Source organism: Terrapene carolina, unplaced genomic scaffold, assembly GCF_002925995.2.
Source record: "Terrapene carolina triunguis isolate 2854851 unplaced genomic scaffold, T_m_triunguis-2.0 Scaffold171, whole genome shotgun sequence".
In the NCBI taxonomy this organism is placed as follows: Eukaryota; Metazoa; Chordata; order Testudines; family Emydidae; genus Terrapene; species Terrapene triunguis.
Genome location: NW_020664522.1, coordinates 1,009,682 through 1,030,671, shown reverse-complemented (window position 1 = coordinate 1,030,671; position 20,990 = coordinate 1,009,682). Strand labels below are relative to the sequence as shown.

Genomic DNA, 20,990 nt, shown 5'->3' with positions numbered 1-20,990 from the left:
GGCAAACCTTAGAGACCGGACTTGAAGAGTCAACTGGAATGGAAAATGAGCTTATAATGAAAGTATATTAAGCTTAGAAAAGAGAGTGCCAAATTGTAAATGACCAAACCATTATGAATCCATCAGAAGCCCACATTATGTAAGTGGGAGAGGAATGTTCCTTTCAGCTTCATGAGCACCTTTCCCACCATTGGCCCTAATGTAGACAGGATGTGAAAGAGTTTATCACTGTGTTTAAATTCTTTTCTTGCTAGTACTGGTTGAGCCACATGGGGAAGTGCTGAAAACCCCACGGTAGCTGCACCTTAGCAAAGACAGATTGCATTGAAAGTTGTCCAGCTACATTCTCCTTGGTCTTGCAGAATGCTTTTATCGCATTATTGGCAGACTCCATCTGGGTTTTGAACATAATTCCTCTAATTTTTTTTGAGAATTTTTTCATGCATTCTTTCGTCTCTGAAGAGTAGATGCCGTACTGTGGCAATTGGTGTATTTATACACACGTAAATAGAATTTTCCTTCCATTCTTGACAGGCTGTAATGAAAGGTTTAGAGAGATTTCTACACTGAAGCAAAGCTGAAAAATCACTCATATAAAAGTAATTAAATTGGCTAGTGACACCAAATTGTCTTTTAGCTTCCCCCTCACAACCCAGTTTCTTCATCTTAATTGGGTAATTATAGGTATCTTGTCTGCTCAAATTTGAACTCATTCAGATTTTGTAAAAAACAGCCACAAACCCCAAGACAAACAGATATATTCATGATATTCAATTCCAATGAGAACAAGTTTTAAACACTTCCCTGTAGTGTTTGCAGTTCAGACTTTATAGCGCTGCACTAGTACAAGAGAATCTGAAAGTGGACTAGAAAAATACTACCTTGGTTTGTCCAGGCTGAGAGAAATGCCAAACATAAAATTGTTGAAATTCTTTCACTTGTAATAATCTAAAGTTGTGGTTATAACATAGATAAGGAATCTTTTGTTGCTGTTGTTTTTGTTTGGTTTGGGTTTGGGAGTTTTTGTTTTTGTTTTACTTTTTTTCTTAAATAGTAGCCTGACAGTATCCCTTTAAGATGTCATTTTCTTTGTGAGTTTGCCCTGAAATATGAAAAGATTGGCCTTGGGTAGGAGATGACATTCTGTAAACACAGAATATTTGCTACGTGACAAGTTGTGTTAATTGACTTAAGACTTCTGGGAGAATTGAAATTTCTGGTGACACAGTTTTCGAAGTGTGCATTGCAGTACATCGTGTAAGTGATAGCCCAAATAAAAATACTTCAGTGCGTAGTTCAGAATATTGCTTACTTCAAGGCTGTTCTGTATGTCCAGTTAGTCATCATATGCTAGGTTGATGCACCAAAAAATGCCCTAACTGGTGGGACTAATCTGGCTCTGCACTTATTGACCAGTGAATACTTAAAACTATAGTCTCCAGGCATCAGGTCCTAAGAAAAAAATACTTAAACAAAAAATCTTGTTATGCATTGTGTCTAATACTACAAAGAGAGGGCTGCATGCAGTTTCTAATGTTTATATTCAGCAAAAACTGATTACCTTCTCTATCCTTTTCTTAGTCCATCCAGTTGCGCTTAGAACTTGCAAAGGAATTGGGGACTGGAATAGCCATCTGGGAGCTGGGACAAGGCTTGGATTATTTTTATGATCTGCTTTAAAATGGTAGACTAATTGGAGAGACTTCATTTGCTTCACGGAGACTGCACATTCAATTAAGTGAGGTATTTGTGGGGAGATGATTTATAATTTTGTTTTTTGTAATTTATATGAAATCTGTATGGAATTTGCATTTTTCCCAATAAAGAACCTGCTCTGAATTACTGTACAGATTGCAACACATGGTTGTATTTGAGAAAATGCACAGAAACAAAAGTTGTGCCTCTAACCTTTGCTTTACACAGTCATTAAAATAGACCACCATCAAGAGAACACTAGACTTCTCATAGTTTTCATGCACTATCTCCTAGAAGGAAATAACACAGACAGTGTAATCCTTCTGACCCATGTTTAAGATGTAGATGTCTCATCTATCATTGGTAATCACAGAAGTAAGTGAATGGACCTACCAGTCTGGTTTGTGCATGTCAAATTTAATGTCTCAGATTTTGTACAAGAACTCATTTGTAAACAGGTATTGATGTAATGGTAAGGTAGGCATAAAACTGGAAGGGGAAAAAAATAATATATTTCTGCCAGGCTAGTAGAGAATCAAAACACTGACTAACAGCACTTTGTTCTGTTTGTTTTTTGTATTTAGCAAATCCCTTAAGTAGCTCAAAACCATGAAAAGAACAGGAGTACTTGTGGCACCTTAGAGACTAACAAATTTATTAGAGCATAAGCTTTCGTGGGCTACAGTGGGTTGTAGCCCACGAAAGCTTATGCTCTAATAAATTTGTTAGTCTCTAAGGTGCCACAAGTACTCCTGTTCTTTTTGCGGATACAGACTAACACGGCTGCTACTCTGAAACCTGTCAAAACCATGGTAATTTTTTATTCCGGACTTGGTTCTAAAGTTAAGTGTTGTTCACCAGAGGGCTTGTCTGACTGCTGTCTTATCCTTAATCTGCTGGATGGGTCACTTTGTAGTCGTGTATTTTGCATTAATGCTTAATTTGAGGAAATCCTAACTTCTCTCATCAAAGGCCTTAAAAATGCACTTGGGAAGTGAATAAAATTAAATGGCTAAGCACTGATGGCCTGATTTTCAAAGATGCTCCTCTGTTTCCCATTGACCTCAGTGGGTGCTGTGGATGCTCAACCGCTTTCAAAATAAGGCTGTGAATTGTTAATCCAACTTGTTTGTGCTTTGGAAAGCCTGCAGAGGGGACATCTCAAAATGTGATCTGTCAATTCATCGCAACTGCTTTTGGTGTAATACTTGACGACCTAACCTTCAGCTTAAAAGGCATAAAAATTGATCTTTTTGTATTTTTTTTTAAAAAAACCTTCCAAGATAGTGATTCACACTTACAAGTTTCACAGGTTCTGTGTATTTAATACCACATGGACTAAAATGAGACGCCTTGTAGGAAGCTAAAAAGGGAGTGCTGGGAATTTGAAGGGGGGCTATTGATTGTAGAGATCTAAGCAGTAGCCCTATAGATCCACTGATGTTCTTCTTGCCACTCATAGCTCCCACTAAGATAACTGCTCTACTTCCCCCTCACCTCCCTTGCTAGTAATTAATCTCAGTGGGGGATTTATCTACTCCTGCTGGTTTCAAGCAAATAAATCCCACTGTAATCCACCACTGATTAAAACCCTATTGATTTTCACCTCTCTGATTTAGTTCTGGCATCTCTCAACTCTTCACACTGTAAAGTATCCAACAGGGTTTACTAATCAGGGATCTTTCTTCCTTGCCATTAGTACTGAGGTAATTTGCTTTGTGAATCCTCTTGTTCAGTTAACCTGAACTTTCTGGTTCAGTCAAAAGCAATTTAAAGTAACATTGGCAATGGGATCTAGAATAGCAAATGAATTTAATTCCACTCTTTTTCTCCTTTCAATGGGATTACAAAGCTGTTTTGTTTCAGCACTCAAATGATAAATAAAAATTGTAACAGGTTGTATTGTGAGATGCACGGATATTTTTAGGCTAGTTAGCTAGAACTTTCAAAATTGGAGGATGGGGAAGTAAACAGTATTTCAGCTCCCCTCATGGCAGTGGTCAATGTACATATTTTTTTCTTCCTACATTCTTTTTATTGCCTTCTTTTGTATTCCTTGATTGTTTGCTGTGAAGCTCAAGTGTCACATCTGTCTTCCGGCTGAGCTGCACGTTTCGATGAACTGTCCTCCCCTTCCTTGCAGATGGAATGAAAGCCTCTCCGTGACAGAAAGATCGAACTAACCCTGCTTATATCTTGAAAAATAAACACCAGAAGAGAAGTGCACTTTGTAGTTAAAACCATTCATAGTGTAAGTGCTTCAGGCCACAGATGTTGCCTTTTATCTCTAAGGTGCCTTGCACATTTATCATACTTTATAAATAATACACCAGAAGAAGAAGGCAAAGGTACGATCTTTCATTAATATGAACATCTCTTCAGTACTAAAATATACCCCCATGCAGTATAGCTAAATGAATGAATGTTTGTTTTTTATTTTAAAGGAAACAACTAAACTGACTCCTAATGCGGCTGAGGGATTTCCTCCTCCACCTGTATAGAATTAAACACTTTAGCTATATGCTTTGTGGGGGCATAGAAGGTTCTTCTTTCTTGGAAGCATGTATTGGCTACGTATGCTTTGTGGGGGCAGGGATATTGGACCTATAGAATCAGTGGTTGACCCAATTTAGAAATCCTTTGTTCCCATTAAAATAAATAACATCTGTTGCACCACAAGGTGAAGGGGAAAAGTGTTTCTTTCAACAGACCCTTCCATTGGCTCACTTTTCTAAAATATAATTAATTAAACAGTAGGGGTCTTTTAGCTGAATATGTTGGAAGACTAAACTTTTAGTCAAAACCATGAACAGGTTTCTGGCATCATGAATATATTATTATTATTGACTTCAGATCATGTGCAGCAGTAAAGCTTTAATTTGAAGTAGAATGCACGACTGTATTAGTCACACTAAATCTCTCTTACAAAGGGGAACTTTGAATCAGAATTTGTCAAGAGCCTGGGGAAAATTCTGGTAGCAAAGCAGAGTTTGTTTTTTAACTGACTTTTCCTCCCCCACTCCAATGCTCTTGCTTGGATTTGGATTAGGAGAAGAGAGGTAGCAGTTGGTTCTCCTGCAGTCAGTTCTGGATATGGAGTGAACATTTTATATTCAATTAACATTTCAAACATACTTTGAATAATAAGCAAAGCTATTTTTCTCAGCCCTGTGTATAACTAGGTGCTTTAACAAGGCAAAAACCAAAACAAAGTCATGTATCAGGAGGATCAGTTTGGCCTTATTCCTGGGACAATAGCATCTCATATTACTGAAGGAAACATGTCCCTTGTGTCAAGTGTACCTGTGTTGAAAACTGGAACATGTATAGAACCTCTGTGTTGGCGAACCAGCTTTGACGGTGTTTTGTGAAAAATCAATATTGTAGCCTGTGACATGATGAGACATTGCTTCATCGGGGCTACAGCTTTAAAGCCTATTTTATTGCTCCTTTTTTGTAATGTTATGCATAGGTCTCAAATTAATAGTGCTAATGGCCAACACAACTAACCAAAAGCCCTATTGATATTTCTTCCGTGATAGAAAAAAATGATTTTAGATTCTTCTAGGTAAGGAAGTTGGGAGGGGGGAAAGGGGACAATGGGAAGTGAAGGGTGATGGGAGGAGAAAAAACCTTCAAACCACTCTTCAAATTTAAGCAAGACTTAATGAAATGTCATCAGCTTTCTTTAGGGTTCAGATGATGATACCGAATAGTTTTTGCAGTTTGTATTATGGGCTGTCAGCCCTTTTTTTTTTTTTTTGAACCTATCTATAATGACTGTTCATTGGAAGCTTAACTACAATCTCTTCTGGTTATTTCCTTAGGGCTTTGGGGAGTGTCTTGTCATTATAGAGATTACAGTTCTGATTAGTATACAGTACAATTATTTTTGCCTTCAGTCAAACAAAGAGCAGCGCAATATGGCTGGGTTCCACTTCTCCTGCAGCTTAAGAGACTGATTGCAGGCTAAATATTTTCTAGCCTCTCTTTTTCTAGAGTCAAGTTTTGGACTACCCCAAGTTTAATTATTTCATTGAGTCCTCAACCTAAAAGTTCTTCAACAATTTCTGATATCTTTGTGAAGCAAAGATTATTGCCACCAAAGCCAAAATTGGGCCTTGTGTAACCTATCGGCAGAAACATTTATGTAAGTGTGCGTCTCTGTGTCTCAGTGGGTTGCAATTTACCAGCATTTCAAGATATGCTGTGTTGGAACAGCTATCACCTGTATGTCAATTGTTTCTTCAATAGAAAAAAAGAAGCAGCTTCAGTTAACACATTTATGCAGAAGGTAACCATGGAGTAAATAGAATATTCAATCACACCTATTTAACCTAAACCTAAGTGCTATAAGTAGGCACTTGAATGTCTTATTATGACTAAACTTTCTTACAAAAAGTTACTTTACAAAAATATGTATGGAAGGTAAGTGTTACGTTCAAACCAATGAATTGTGCTGTGTCAGTCTTTGCCAATCATATCCCTTGCTTTTTCAGGATATATTTTAATATGTACTTGGGTATAAGTAAAACCAAAAATAAACTATGTCTTTAATAGGAAAATATGTGCAATATTTTCATAGTGAATCACACAGATCTTCTTAAAAGTGATGGGTGGAATAAACCTGTACTGACTTTCCAGCATCTAGAGTCACTGTGTTCGGCACTTTCTCAAGTGTAAGCACCAGGTGGGTTTTTGGTTTTTTTTTGTTTGGTTGGTTTATTTTTGTTACTAGTTTGGTGATTACATTTTTAAGGAATTAGCTGGAAGCAAACTTAAGAACCACTACATTTACACTGGAACCTAAATATTTCCAAGGCAATTTTCCCCAGGGCACTTGTACAATTTATCTTTGTCTTAGCATTTTCTTTAAAAAAAAATTAACTTCTGTCCCAAGGAACACTTGCAGCCAGTGCAGAATTCACAAAAGAATATCTTTTGACCAACTCTCTTCTCTCCATCAATAGCAAAATCCCTGCTAACGAATTCTTTGAAACTTGATGACCTGCAGGCTAATCCCTGAAAGATGATTGACCCTTGTCATCAAAACTTGTGTGAAACTAGCAATAGTGTCTTAACACATTGGTGAGAAATATTCAAATTCAAACTTAGGCATTAGTGTTGTAACTGGATAGAATCTCAGTATCTGCAAGAGAACCAGGAATCAACTGGTCAGTCACCTACACATGGTACTAGGATGTCCAAATTTTGATCCAGTCAATGCGCTCAGTTAAAGGAAGGACACAATCATGGTAAGACTTAGCAATTATTTCGTGTAGGAACACAGGATACAGAATTAATTTTTAAACTGCATCTCTGCATAAGAATGCTCAGCTCTCTAAGCCTTGTAGGCCACATTTCCATGGTTTTACCTACCCATATCTCACTTGAAGAGAGAGGCACTTCAGCTCATGTGAAAATGTTAATACCGTTTTCAGAGTATTGATGCCCTAGAAGTTTAACTCTTCTGATTTTGTTTACACAAAGCTGTTTGGTATTAAAGAAATGGAAATCATTGCAGAATAGTGTGTCCACATGCTAGCCACCCTATTTCTGGTGCACACAATGCATGATGTGTACACGTGGAACTTGCTGCAACATATGTGGGTTGTTGCACCTATTCTGTCATTCTAAGTGTAATGGCATCAGACCTCAGTTGTTGGCAGCTGGGATCAAACCTAGGACCTCTTGAGCTTAATTCAGGAGCTTCTGCTGCCTGAGCTAAAAATCACACCTCTGTTAGCCAAGGCTCATCAATCTCTAGCTGATCTAACCGCCACTAGAGGGGGACAGAGCGCCACACCACACAGACATGAGTTACATCAGTACAGTTGTTTGGCGCAGGTGCATAATATCCATGGTGTGTTGTGTCTCTTTGCACCCATTTGTAATTTTTTGTTTGTGTTGGCTGCTTCAAATATTCTGCCTTGTGCAAAGATCTGTGTACGTGTTGTAAAAGTCTGGGGCTACATTCTGAATTAATTGTGTGGGAGATACTGCTGAGGTAATAAACTGGCAGTCTCTGCAATGTACATCATCTAACCATTGATTTGATCCTTTGATTTTTTGGGGGGTGGGAGGTGCATCCTTGAGGGACAGAAGGGTTCAGAAGTTTTAAGGAAATCCTATTAAAATTTCATTTTTATTATACCTTTGTGTCCTCTGGTTGGGTATGGAATATGGACAAAGTCAGGACAATCCATGCAATACCTTGGTGGTTCTCAGGTCTGCATGCAGTCAGTAGCTGAGTAGTTTGGTAGTCAGAGTGCCAGTATGCTGTGCTGTTCACGTATTTTGGAGCATTGTGGGATTATATTGGGAGGAGTGATTGTACCACTGCCTCTGCAATGGTTGCTTTTCCTGTCCCACCTGTCACTGCAGTGATAAAGTGGTGGATGTAACAGTGGATTATAGAATCATAGACTGGAAGGGAGCTTGAGAGGTCTTCTCGTCCAGTCTCCTGCACTCAGACAGGACTAAGTATTATCTAGAACAGCAGCAACCCAAGGACCCGCATTTTGATTTAAAATTTTTCGCAGACCCCCAAGCCTCCCACTCAGCCCCATGCCCCACTCCCACTCCACCCCACCCCTTCCCCCAAGGCTCCACCCCTGCCCCCCCGCTCCAACCCTGCCCCTCCTCTTCCCCACCTCTTTCCGCTCTCTTCCCCTGAGCACACCTATCCCTGTTCCTCTTCCTCCCTCCTAGCGCCTCCTGCACACCGCTGAACAGCTGTTTCATGGCATACAGGAATCACTGGGAGGGAGGGGGAGGAGTTGATCAACGAGGCCGGCGGAGCCCCAGGAGTACCCTCGCAGACCCCAGTTTGAGAAACACTAATCTAGACCATCCCTGACAGGTGTGTGTTTAAGCTGCTCTTAAAAACCTCCAATGATGGACCTTCCACAACCTCCCTAGGCAATTTATTCCAGTGCTTAACCACCCTGACAGTTAGAAAGTTTTTCTTAATGTCCAACCTGAATCTCCCTTGCTGCAATTTAAGCCTATTGCTTCTTGTCCTAACCTCAGCGGGTAACAAGAACAATTTCTCTCCCTCCTTCTTGTAACAACCTTTTATGTACCTGAAAACTGTTATCATGTCCTCCCTCAGTCTTCTCTTCTCCAGGCTAAACAAACCCAATTTTTTCAATCTTTCCTCATAGGGCATGTTTTCTAGACCTTAAATCATTTTTGTTGCTCTCCTCTGGACTTTCTCCAATTTGCCCAGAACTGGACACAATACTCCAGGTTAGCCTTGCTCAGAGCAGCTGCATCTACACTGACTTTTTTCTGCATATTTCCAGCCATTTCTGTACTGGTGGTGGGAGCACTACTGTAGACCAGACACTGGTGGTGTTACTATACTGTTATCAGGACCTGCTGTGAGCAGGGTTGGACTATACAGAGGGTAAGGCGCACTGGCCAGTGTGCACTAGTGCTAGCACCAGAACAGGAGATGCACCAGCCGGAGATTTTCAGAAAAGTCAGTGTAGATAAAGACAGCAAATGCAAACACCTAAGCGGTGTCCACTCCTGTGCCCCACTGCGAGCACTTTTGTTTGGACACATTGTGCGCTATGGGTTCTCTCGGAGGTTACATTGCAGTTGCAGTTCTAGTATAGATACAGCCCAAGAGCAAAGACTTTTTTTTCCCCCAAAGAACTAGGTAACCTGCTGGTATCATTAGCTTAAGTTAATATCACAAAGCATTTTATTCAATTACCTCTTTAAAATAACACTAAATGGTCATGTATTATATCAGTCCTTTTCATGCTGCTTTCACTTTTTAATTCAAAACTTTTTATTGGAATTAAATGACTTTTGCTGTTGGTTTGGAATTGTTTTTTATGAACTTTCATTTTCAAGCAATGTGCCAGGGTTTCAAATTCCATTTAATTCCTTCTTACTGCATTTAAAACAATTCAGAGATTGTAGCTGAATCCAAGGCTGCAGCTCCACAGAGGAGATTGACTAATCTCATACCTTGAGAGCACAATTTAAGAAGTTTATTAACAATTTTAAAACCCCAAGGACTGAATTATACCCTTAGTAGTATTTGTTTTCGATCCAGGGATTGCAGCTTGTGATACAAAGAGAGAATGTGCAGTAAGTTTTAACAGACTGTCTGATTCCACTTATGCACATGCATCAAGTGTTTTAATGAAAGTGGAGATTTGTTATACCCATAAAATGTGAGGAAAAAGTATATTGCAACTGAGGAGGAGGCGGAGGGAGACAATGTTAAGATATGAGAGGTATGTTACATGGCTAAAATAGCATCCTTGTGCTTGTTGCAAGTATGAAAGAGGAAAGATCTGATGTGTATACTTGATGTCAGAGGAAATTATTACATGTGTATGAGTTATTAGATGGGGTGTGCTAGAGTGTATTAATGCACAGAAACAACATTTTACTGCTAACAATTGTATATTTCCGTAACAGAGCAGTGTTTTTGTGATCACAAAATGTCAAATGGCTATTATGATTGAGAGACATTTGTGTACTTTCTAGGGTTTCTAATAACTATGGAAAGATCCATGTGTAAATTTCTCTTGCCTCTATTCCAAATCCCTTAAATATAGATTCCCTGCTAAGGCATGCATCTGACCCCTTATTATAGGCTCTGTTGGCCATCTGGAGCTATTCAACATTTGCAGTCTTACCCACCTAGTGATACCAGGCGTGCTGGAACTAGGGGTACTGGGGATGCGGCAGCACCATGTGGCTTGAAGTTGTTTCCATCATATGCAGGGTTTACAGTTTTGTTCAATGACTTTCAGCTCATTTGTAGTGAGGAGGTTGAATAAACTTTTCTCCCCATCAAATATAACCTTTTAGACTCCTTGTCCCTAGGTATAGATTTATACCTCCCCTGCTGTACACTCTCATTTGCTGCTGTCACAACCAGGGAATTGAGCAGTGCATGTGAGAGGAAAAAACTAGAAATTCTGCATGGGGACATAATATCTCTTGTGAGTACACTTAGCTGTGTGTGTTCTAGACTCTGGGATATTCCAGAGATTTTGCAGGCTCCAGTATTGCTTCATTTATGCGGGGGGGAAGAAACTCTTGGAAGCTGAGGATTGAAGAATGTCCACTAGCTTATGGGTGTTCTCCAGAACAAATTCAGCTTGAATACCCATTGACAATGCCATTCATCTCAGGAGGCCATGATATGATTTAAAATCCTCCAGTACTGGAAATGAAGACTTGGGCATCGCAGCAGCATCTGGTGAAGAGGAAGAAGAGGTAAGTGGAATCTCTTGTGGTAATACATCTGACCTCATCAAGGGTACAGGTTGCACCAGGTCAGAGGACGGCCCTCCCCCCGAGGTGGCTCAGGCAACTCAGGTGTAGAGACCAGCCCCGGGTTTACAATGGCTCCACGGAGCCAGGCCCATACTCAGAAGGGGCACTGCGCCCTGAGACCCCTCTGGCTTCCCCTGCCCACCGCTTGCTCCTCTCGGCCTGCCTGCCGGCTGCGTCCTCGGTCCCACCCCCCTGCTCCTCTCTGCCTCCTGGCCAGACCCCAGTGCACCTCCAGCTCTGGGCAGTCTTTGCTTCCCACTACCTGTGGGGCCCCGCTTGTCTCCCCAGAGCTGAGCCGCCTGGAACTGGTGCAGAAGCCTGGCCAAACTCAGCCAGGGTGAGGGACGTGGGGGAAGGAGACAGTGCGGGGAGCTTGGCTGGGCCCCTCCAGGGGAAGTGCATCTTGAGGGAGCCAGGCTGGAGCAGGCCCTGGCCTGGCTGATCACACCACTCCTGAGGGACCAGAGCGATTCCCCGACCAGAACCAGCTCTGGCTGCACTGCTGGCTCAGCCTGGCAGACACAGTTGCCCCCCAGCAGGCCCAGTGAGTGCGGCCGGGAGGCAGGGCGTGGGGGAGTGGGTTTCTTGCGGGGGTGGTGCTGGGCTGTGAGGGAGCAGGAAAGATGTGTATATTGGGGCACTATGGAGTGGGGGTGCTGGGCAGGGTGGCACTGGGCAGGGTGCTGTGCATTTGTGTGGTGGAGGTTGCGGGGGGCACTGGGCGTAGTGGGTCGGGGGGGGCTCTGGCCATAGGGAATTGGGAGGATGTTGGGTGGGGGGCTGTGTGGCGCGGCATGGGCCCGCCCCCCAAGGGGAAGGGGTACGCTGGCAGCACAGGGCTGGGCAGGCCACTGTGTGTCTGGCAACTGCCGGTTTGTAAATAGTGCCCTCACACTGGGCTGGGCGTAGCTGGGCCACCCCTGCCATGCCATGCCCCATTGCCCCGGCTGGCCCCTCATTCTGGGAACTGACCTCCCCACACCATGCTCCATTGCTCCCACCCAGGCCCACAAATAAGTTTGGCACCATGCCCACAAAAGGTTAATTTGGCCCTGGCAGAGACTACCAGAAGAACAGATAATCTAACTCTGTAATGAGCAGACAATGGGGACCTCAGCGACCAAGGAGCCTCCCAGGGATTTCAAGGAAGTTGTTGTGGGTAGAGGTGCAGCACTGGTGACCAGTAGGAGCTGGGTCAGGAATCTTTGTCCCTACTGTGGGAGCAGTACCAATCCTGGTAGTGATGGTTGATCTCCAGGTGGCCTCAACTAGCTCCAAAAACAGTACCAGGAAGGTGAAGGGAGAGGAAGACATCTTTGCACTCTATCCTGAAGATTCTTCTAAGTAGTTTGGTGGTAGAAGAGGAGCCACACCAGGTGGAATTAACAAATGGCCTGAATCATCCACAGTCCAACACGTTGGCCTCATCAGCACCACTGATGGAACAGTTGAAGGCATCAGACTTACTCACCATACTGAAATGAGCATCCGTGCTGAAGATGAAGTTGATACCAGACCCTCAGATATGGTCTGCACCGGAATTGTCGTCAGTACTGAAAATTGTATCTGCTCTGGCAGTCCCCTCAGTACTGAACAGGAAGCCAACAGAAACCCAGGACCCTGAGTATGAGGTGGTGTAGATGATGATATCGACACTGGTAAGTCAGTCGTCAGTGGTAGGGGAGTGTCAGTGGCATCGAAAACAAGGCCACCACAGTCAAATGCTCTTGAATGAGCGGAACAGAACGGCTTGACTAGTCCACTGTTGCCTGGTATATCGATAGTGTGGAGACTGTTGTTGCCAACATCGCTGTCATTGGTACTGGACTCAATAGCACAGAGTCTTATTGATCAGGCCTCGGTACCAGCGAGTGGGTTAATGGCCTGGCTCTGTCCTGCATACAGGAAGACTCTCAATGCCAGTCTGTACCACTCTTAGACATGGAGAAGGACTCTTTCCATGCTCTGGGGCAGCCCAGTCTCTTTTATGGGTTATCTCTTCCTCAGGGGACCAGAGGAAGGGGAATGATCTCTCTTCCTCTTAGACGAAGAATCTTAATGTAGAGGTACAGCCCAGTCCATACTGGCTCAGGTACTCTCTGGAGGGTCTGACGATCTGCAGAGGTCCTCGGCGCCAACGCAGGCCTCATGGCCTGCTCCATAAGGTGCTACTTAAATGCAAGTCCCTTGCCACCTGTGTTCTTTTCATAAATAATTTACAAATAGAGCACCTTTCCTTAGTGTGTCCTTTCACTAAGACACGGTAAACATTGAGTGTGGGGGGTCACTAGTTGGTATAGCAACCCTACACAATGGACAGTGTTTGAAACCCGGAGAAGGCATTACCCTGGCCTACGCTCTAATAACTACACTACACTAAACTAACACTTAAAGTACTACTAAGCGAACTTTTAAAAGGAAAAACACCACGGAAACACTGTGATAATGAACATGAGGTGGACACCACACTGTATGCTCGGACTCAGGCCACAAGTGGTAAGAAGGAACTGAATGGGGGGGTTGGAACTGAGCACCTCCCTGATGGTTACTGCTAAGCAAAGTTCTCTAGTTTCAGTGCACTGGATGTGCGCACACCTGAATGGAATCCATGTCTGCTATTACTTGAAGAGGAATGCATCAGTAAATGCACTCCCTCACCTTGTTTACACTAGAAAAATTAGTACCTCGATTACAACAGCTATCACCAAGGATTGCTATATTGAAGTAGCAATCGTGCAAATGCTGGTGTAGATAGAACTCCCAGATTTTCATGATACCGCAGTAATAATGCCCAAGTCCTGTCTACACTAATAGACTAGTATTACTGCAGCTGCACTGTTGCTGGCTCATGCTATGTTGAAGGTATTAACTTGTCTAATGCAAATACAGCCTCTTACAGCTTAGTTGTTGTATGCTGGCCTACGAGAGAAACCTATAAGAAGTTAGGGCAGGTACTCTGTCCATTTCACTCCTTTGCTAGCTCTTCAGAATGGATGGCAGCCAGAGGATGCACTATGCATTTACATGTGTATTGATTGTTCTGTTGCTGGTGGCTCACCCATTGTAGAAGCTGACTTCAAGAGTGATAGAATCCTTAATGTGAAGTACTTTCTCTCTTCCTTTATGGTGTCTTTTTTTTTTTTTTTACTACTGGAATGAACTCTTCAAAACACCAAGTGCCACTTTCACTGAGTGAGGCAGTGTCACATCTTATTCTTATCACCCTTCATGCTGTCCTCTCAACTTCCTCTTTGGTGTTTGGTTTGAGGTATGACTTCTGTGGTAAGAAAGATAAATCCTTTTAATTCCCAACAGTTTTCTCCTGCATTGTTGAACCTCTCCTTTCCAGGCACCAAGGAATAGGATGAGGTGGTGCTTCTGGCCAGTAGATTTGTGAGAAATAAAAAGATTATTCTGATTATTTCATGTGAAACTTTTTAGCAGAGAATAAAGTTGCCATTGAGTGAATCTTGCTGGTCACAAGGTGAATGTTGTACATATTCAGTGCCTGCCCAGCTATGCATACCAATATGTAATTTGAGTTTCAAATGCTTACAATATTAAACTAATTCATCATATATAAGTGAAATGTGGTTTTTTTTATTTGCAGTAAAGGGCTATAGGTGCTCACCATTAGTAGGAGTAATGGCAGAATTGCAATAACACCTAAACTTCCCAACTGAGGGTGTGGACCCATTGTGTTAAGCATTGTGCAAACATATAATAAGAGAGAGGCCCTGCCCCAAAGAGCTTACAGTCTAAGTAGACATCAGACATGATGAAGGGGATGGTGCAGACCAATATGAAGTGACTTTTCCAAGGTCATGCAGCAGGTCAGTATCAGAATCAGGAATAGAAGCCAGGTCTCCTGATGTCCAGTCCCATGTCCTATTCTCTAGACCCCCACTGCAAAAGAGAGCGCCTGGTCCTTTTTGAGCTGTGTTGACATTGTGATGATCATCTTAAAATCATTCACTTGAAAACTAATCTCCTTGTGATGAAATGTGCATCTGTATATATTTTGGTGTGAGAACACAGAGCGAAATCAACATACTTAAATTCTGAATTATATAGTAACAACTGATCAGTCCCTCCCTTCTACATTATATAATAAAAGAAGCTCGCTCGATGGAAGTGATGGCAAGCAAATTTAGAAAGTATGAATGGAAATAGTTGTTTGCACAGCATGCAATCAGGGTGAGGAATTAACTGCCACAAGAGGTCATAGAGTCAAAGACGGTTGCTAGATTTTAAAAAGGGCTGAGTGACTGACCTATCATGAATATTGGTCAGTTGATTGTATGATTGTAAACCATAAAGTAAGAATAATTGAGTCTCACGCTCTAGGCCATTCGCTGATCGTTGCCAGGAGGAGGGAAGAAATACCCTGCCACCCACATTACACTGAGAAAATGTTTCCAATGTCTAAATGCTGTTGATGTGTTCGCCATCATCCTTGGAAAGCCTGCATTATTGGCCACAGCAGGATGAAAGGTGCTGAAGCTGATCAACCCATTGGTTTGGTCCTGCATGATAAATCCTACATGTCTCATCTTCTTCACATAAAGTTAAATACGATAGTGGACGCAGAGGGGAAGAATGACTATGAACGGCATTATGGTGGGGTTCCATGGTTGTGTGTGTCTCACTTCTAGATCCGATTTACTCCGTTTATAGATAAGAGATGTTTGGAATTGAGAGCCAAAACATGTGCTTTGGTGGTCTTTCTTTCAGGATCCTGCTGGTCCTATTTTGCCCTCTGTGACATCTCTGGGCCCCATTGTCTTCAACGGGTTTGAACAGACATAACTAAAGGAAAATTTGCCCATGCAACTGGAGTTTAGTAGTAGTTCTGTTGATGAATCTCAAGCCAAAATAGAATCCAGCTCACTCTAATAGTTGTATTAGCTTTGCAGTGCCAGCAGGAATAAAAAGTAGTAAAAATGTATATATTTTTTTCACAAAATAAAGACATGTTTTGGAATAGACGGACAGCAGATCTGCTGTGTAAGGAAGTGCCATTTTTACGTACACTTTTCAGAGTAGGTCCCCATTATAACATGACATTGCAATAACAAGTTTTTGTTGATTCTGCTGCTTTCTGAGTACTGCTTTTTTATTGTTTTCCTTTGCTTTTTAGGGTCTGTTGGCTATCATCATTGCATCACTCCTTTGGGGGAATTTTGGCAGTCAGTGTTTGAGTTTGAAAGAATTCCCTTCTAAATCTCAGAACCAAAAAAAAAACAACAAAAAAAACCACCTTGAACTTAGCAATCAGTATTCTGCAATGCAGACGGCAGGCACTTAAATTTGTATTGCCTCTCTGGTGGCAATGAAGGGTTGTCACCCAGAATGATTGGAACTGCCAACAGAGTGGGATAATGGGACGACCAATTGCATACTAAAATGTTTTAAAACTCTGAGTAGAATGGATGGAAATAGCAGCATTAGACATTCTCAGCAACTAGTAAGCAATCTAAATTCTCTGTTCCCTGCTTCCCTCCCCCGGTCTTGTATTTCCTTTGCAAAATGTCAGTTCTACAGTATAAGCATCTGATATTGTTCAGTGGAGATGCAGTACACCATAAGCAACCTATTTCTTGTCCATATTGCACAAATTTACTGCATTCTGAGGGATGACATTCAATTTAATCCCAAAGTTATCTGCTTTCCACACAAATTAGCATCCCCTCACTTTTATAGTTGAAAACTTTCATCAGAAATAAAAATAATTGTGAAGCTGAGGTTAGTTATTTACACTTAGGGATGTATCCCACAGCATTTTAAGATTCTTGCATAAATAATTGTTTCTTAGTCATGCATGGTGTCCCACATCTGGGGCTTGGCAGATTGAAAGGTATGCACTGAGCTGTCTGTATGCGTCGCCATATTCTGAGAATTGACTGCACTTTCTTGACTGGAGAGTAAATTCCTTTTATTCCAAGGTGCATTTGGAGTAGGCACTGAAGTTTGGGATGGGGTTTGTGAGAAGTGTTCCCTGCTTAGCTTGGAGTGGTGCTCCTCCAGTGCATTTCTGCGAGGACTAAATTAGACATTGAGAATCAAGCGTGATAAGGAAAGGAATTAAATTATGATAAGAAAAGTCTCCAAACCCTTACACTGAGGAAAATAGAAGCCATGGAAAGGCAAACTTTCCTTCCCTATCAATGAAGTAGTCGATAAAGCAGTTCGATAATTGAGATGCCATAAAGAAGCTGAAACACTGCTCATTTTATTTAATGTACCTTGGGTTGTTGAACAGTGTTACACAGTTACTCTCTTGTGCTTACAGAAGTAAAATGTGATTTTTAGCAACATATTTCACTTCTTGGTTTGTTCATAAAAGTAATTCAGTGATATTTTGTAACTTTCTCTACATAAAGCAATATTTGTTAACATGTCAATTTTAACTAAATTAACTATTTCTAAGGAATGATGATGTGGAATAAATGTTCAGGTGCATGCGTGTGTGACTGTAACACTGTTGCTATCAATATGAAGTATAATATTCACAGAGAGAACCCTTAAGATGAGGAAGCAAGCTTAGAAGAAGCATTTTAGAATCAAACCTCTAGCTTTTTCAGAAACTGACCTGCAAGCCCTGCAGTTGACCTTTCATCATTCATTAGTTTTAACCTGGTGACTTTTCACTCCTAAGAACATTGTTTGTACACTGCACGGTGGTATGGTGAAACTAGAAAGAAGGTGGAGATCCATGATTTCCAGGTAAGTTTAGAGTAGGTGTACTCTCTTCTTCTCCTTGGGGAACTGTGCTTGGATACAATCTCAGAATATTTTTGGTAGTTTATCTTAGAGGTGCTATTACTCTTGTAAATGAAAACCTTAAAATGCGCATACACCAAATACGTGTGTGTTATGGAGGAACTGGTAGTGTTTCTATACTTAACATTGAGTTTTGCATGTAAGCCGTTTGTATATAATGATGTATAGTGCCGATGTTGCTCTAACTCTTGTTAATAAGGGGTATATTTTACAGTGAAAAAAATCCTGAGTGCTAGTCTTACCCCTTCCAATGCACAGTGCATCTTTTAGTTTGTGGAAGCCCTGGATATTTTCTAGCCCTCAGCACATCCTTATTTCCTAGCAACTTCAGTATATGTAGTTTAACTTGATTTTTATGAAATGTTAATTATGTTAGTCTTATATGAATGATGAATTACCACTGTTTACTCGGTACCGATGGGTATTCACCAGGCACATACGTGACACAGATCTGGTAAATTTGAGGTTCATCCCAAAATCAAACCACCAAACAACCGTGTCTCCACTGTACCTTTGCATTATATGCTAGGGAATTTTTGGAAAAATGTATCTCTGTTGCAAAAGCAGTTCAGCTTCACCTGTGTTAGCTACAGAGCAGACTGGCTGCCAACACAGTGTCCTCTAACCCTTCTCGAAGCAGGTGCCTAAAAGCGTGGCTGGAGGCTAGTCTACACTGGGGCTCCCAATAGTGCTAATGCCAGTAGCTCTGCAGAGCTTCTTGTTCCTTTTAAAGTATTGCTCTCACCCTGTTTTCCCTCTGTACTAAGACTGTGATATGTTAGGTCAAGTTAACCCCTAGTTTGAGGGTGTATGGACAAAACCCCAAACCATCTATTTGTTTCATTTAAAGCTGTGTGACCCCCAAATATTGACTGCTGGTTGAAGGGTGGGCAGTTGGCCATTACTCTGATGGTCTACATAAGTTTAGGTGCTGCTAGGGAAAATTCCAGTTTAGGAGTGTACATGTGGACAAACATATTGCTCCTTCTCCCTGTCGGGGGGGAGTGGGGATTTAAACCTGCCAACTGCCATGGGGACTGCATGCATTGAGCAGAGGTGGATTGTGGACAGCTGCTAGTCTGGGACTTGGTAAAGATGTGGACAGGGCCTCCCTCTGAGTTCTCCATTAGGGAGACAGCTAGGGGATCCCTAAATTCCCTAGTATCTAGTACTAGGTTGCTAGTCTAGGATACTAGACTCTAGTAAATCCACCTCTCAGAGGCAGTAGCTAGGTCAGCGGAATAATTCTTTCATCATCCTAGCAGTGTCTACACCAGGGTTTAGGTCAGCTTAACTACATGGCACAGCACATGAAAATTTTTCACAGCCCTGAGCGATGGAGTTAAGCCGACCTAACTTTGTAGTATAGACCGTGCCTGAATTTCCTTGAAACAGTTCTGTGACAAGGGGGTGGAGTTTATGCCACACAGATCCTGCAAGTCTGGCTGGCCCCTGAGATCAACAGATCTCCTGAAATCCACACAACTAGTAACTAGAGTAATGGAAGAACCCCTTCTGTTGCTATAGTAAATATCTGCAGTAGTGCATTATGGCTGTGCTGCTGCGGCATTTCTAGTGCAGACATATCCTAAGAAAAGGGGTCTTGTCCTTGAAGCTATGTGGCCATCTGGCCCATTGTTGTTTAATGTTGGATCAAATGTCAACAACAGGTAACAATAAGAGCAGCTAAAACATTTCATCCCGGTGTTTCCCCAGTTAGTTCAGAGTTATGGTACATCTGAAATGAAATAGCTAGAAAAACAGAATAGAAAAATAACGGATATAGCTACTTGGGGTGGGGTGCTTTGTTTGTTAGGTGGAAAAAAGACTTTTCAGGCAATCTCACCAATGGGCCAGGTTTGTGTTAAAAAAAAATCTAATATAGGTATTTTTGTCTCTCTTTGCTTTTGAATTGTAGGATATCTCAGGTGATCTCTAGCACTGTACAATAAGGGGAAGGGTTGATCAAGCATCAGACCTGCTGATGTGCCTTGTACTTCATGCCAGGCATTGATCTCTCTCTGTTTCCCTGTTCAACAGCTCCCATCAGAATTGTCAGTGCAGTGTGAATCCTATGATGAACCTCCTTCTAGTTGCAAAGTTGGCATATTTCAAGGTAGGGAGGAATATGAGTTTTTGTCCTTCAGAAGCAGGACACTGGGCTATCTGTGTCTAGACAGGGGAGGATGTGACCTAAAGAAACATAGTGGCTTCTTTTAAAGTAAATGGATTTATTATATAGCCTTCCTACTAGTCCAGGGATGTTTGCCTTTATCTAATCTCTCCCTGGAAGATATTTTTTTGGTAGTTAGAAAATGTTTCTTCTGTGTACTTTTTAGGATTTTTTTCAGTCATACCCAAGTACTTATGATTAAAACCTTAATATTTAATAAGCTCTCTATTGTTAGAGAGAGAAAGAGAGCGAGCAGTGGCAATTTGCGATTGGACTGGCAGCTCAGTGGATTAATACAAACATAAAATTGGATTTAAATCCCCAAATGATAATCTTTAAATATGCTTAGGCATTGTAGCTCTGCAATTCTCATGGGGAATCAGCTTCTTCTCTGCTTCAAAAACTGCATTTAAAACATAACTGAAACTTCTGTACAACCTTGCCTGTTGGTGTGGTTTCTTTGGGACAGGTTTTATATTGGTGCTTGGATTCCTCCTGGGCATGTCTGTTTGTTCAGACCTTCAGCCCATGAGGTCTCTCTTCATATTAGTGTTGACCCCGGATCAATTTTATGGAGACCCAGAGGAGTTGTAGGGTGGAGATGAGCAATTCTCCTACCTGAACAGAGAACTTGCTGACACTTTAAAATCAACAAACATTGCTGCATGGAGATATTAAAGGTGAATGCAAAGATTAAAATAATAGAGTCAAGCCTAGAGATGTGCGCCCCAATAACCCATCTGTGGGGGCCGTTCAGCATGAAGATGAATTTTAACTTGCATTTTAAAAACTATTCACCTCACCCTGCTCTGCAAGATCCTCTGGCACATTCTGATTCACTTAAACATTCCAGCATTGCAATATCCTCTGACATCAATAATACCAGCCTTACCTACCCATGGTATTGATGTGGTCACAACATACTGCATTCTGAGATGCTATCAAATGAACCAGAAAACCACAATATTTCACAGGAGGAGATCAATTAATATTTTTAAAAGACAATTTACCACTATGCAGAGTGCCT

General features: G+C 41.7%; 1 protein-coding gene across 1 annotated transcript in view; it reads left to right on the top strand.

Moving 5' to 3' along the window:
* Window positions 1-1,839, top strand: part of CHID1 (chitinase domain containing 1) — a 277,865-nt gene extending 276,026 nt beyond the window's left edge. The window contains exon 13 of the mRNA XM_026653911.1: window positions 1,582-1,839. Coding sequence (XP_026509696.1) covers window positions 1,582-1,680 — 99 coding nt within the window. The 3' untranslated portion in view covers window positions 1,681-1,839. The remainder of the gene's footprint in view (window positions 1-1,581) is intronic.
* Window positions 1,840-20,990: the final 19,151 nt, after the last annotated feature.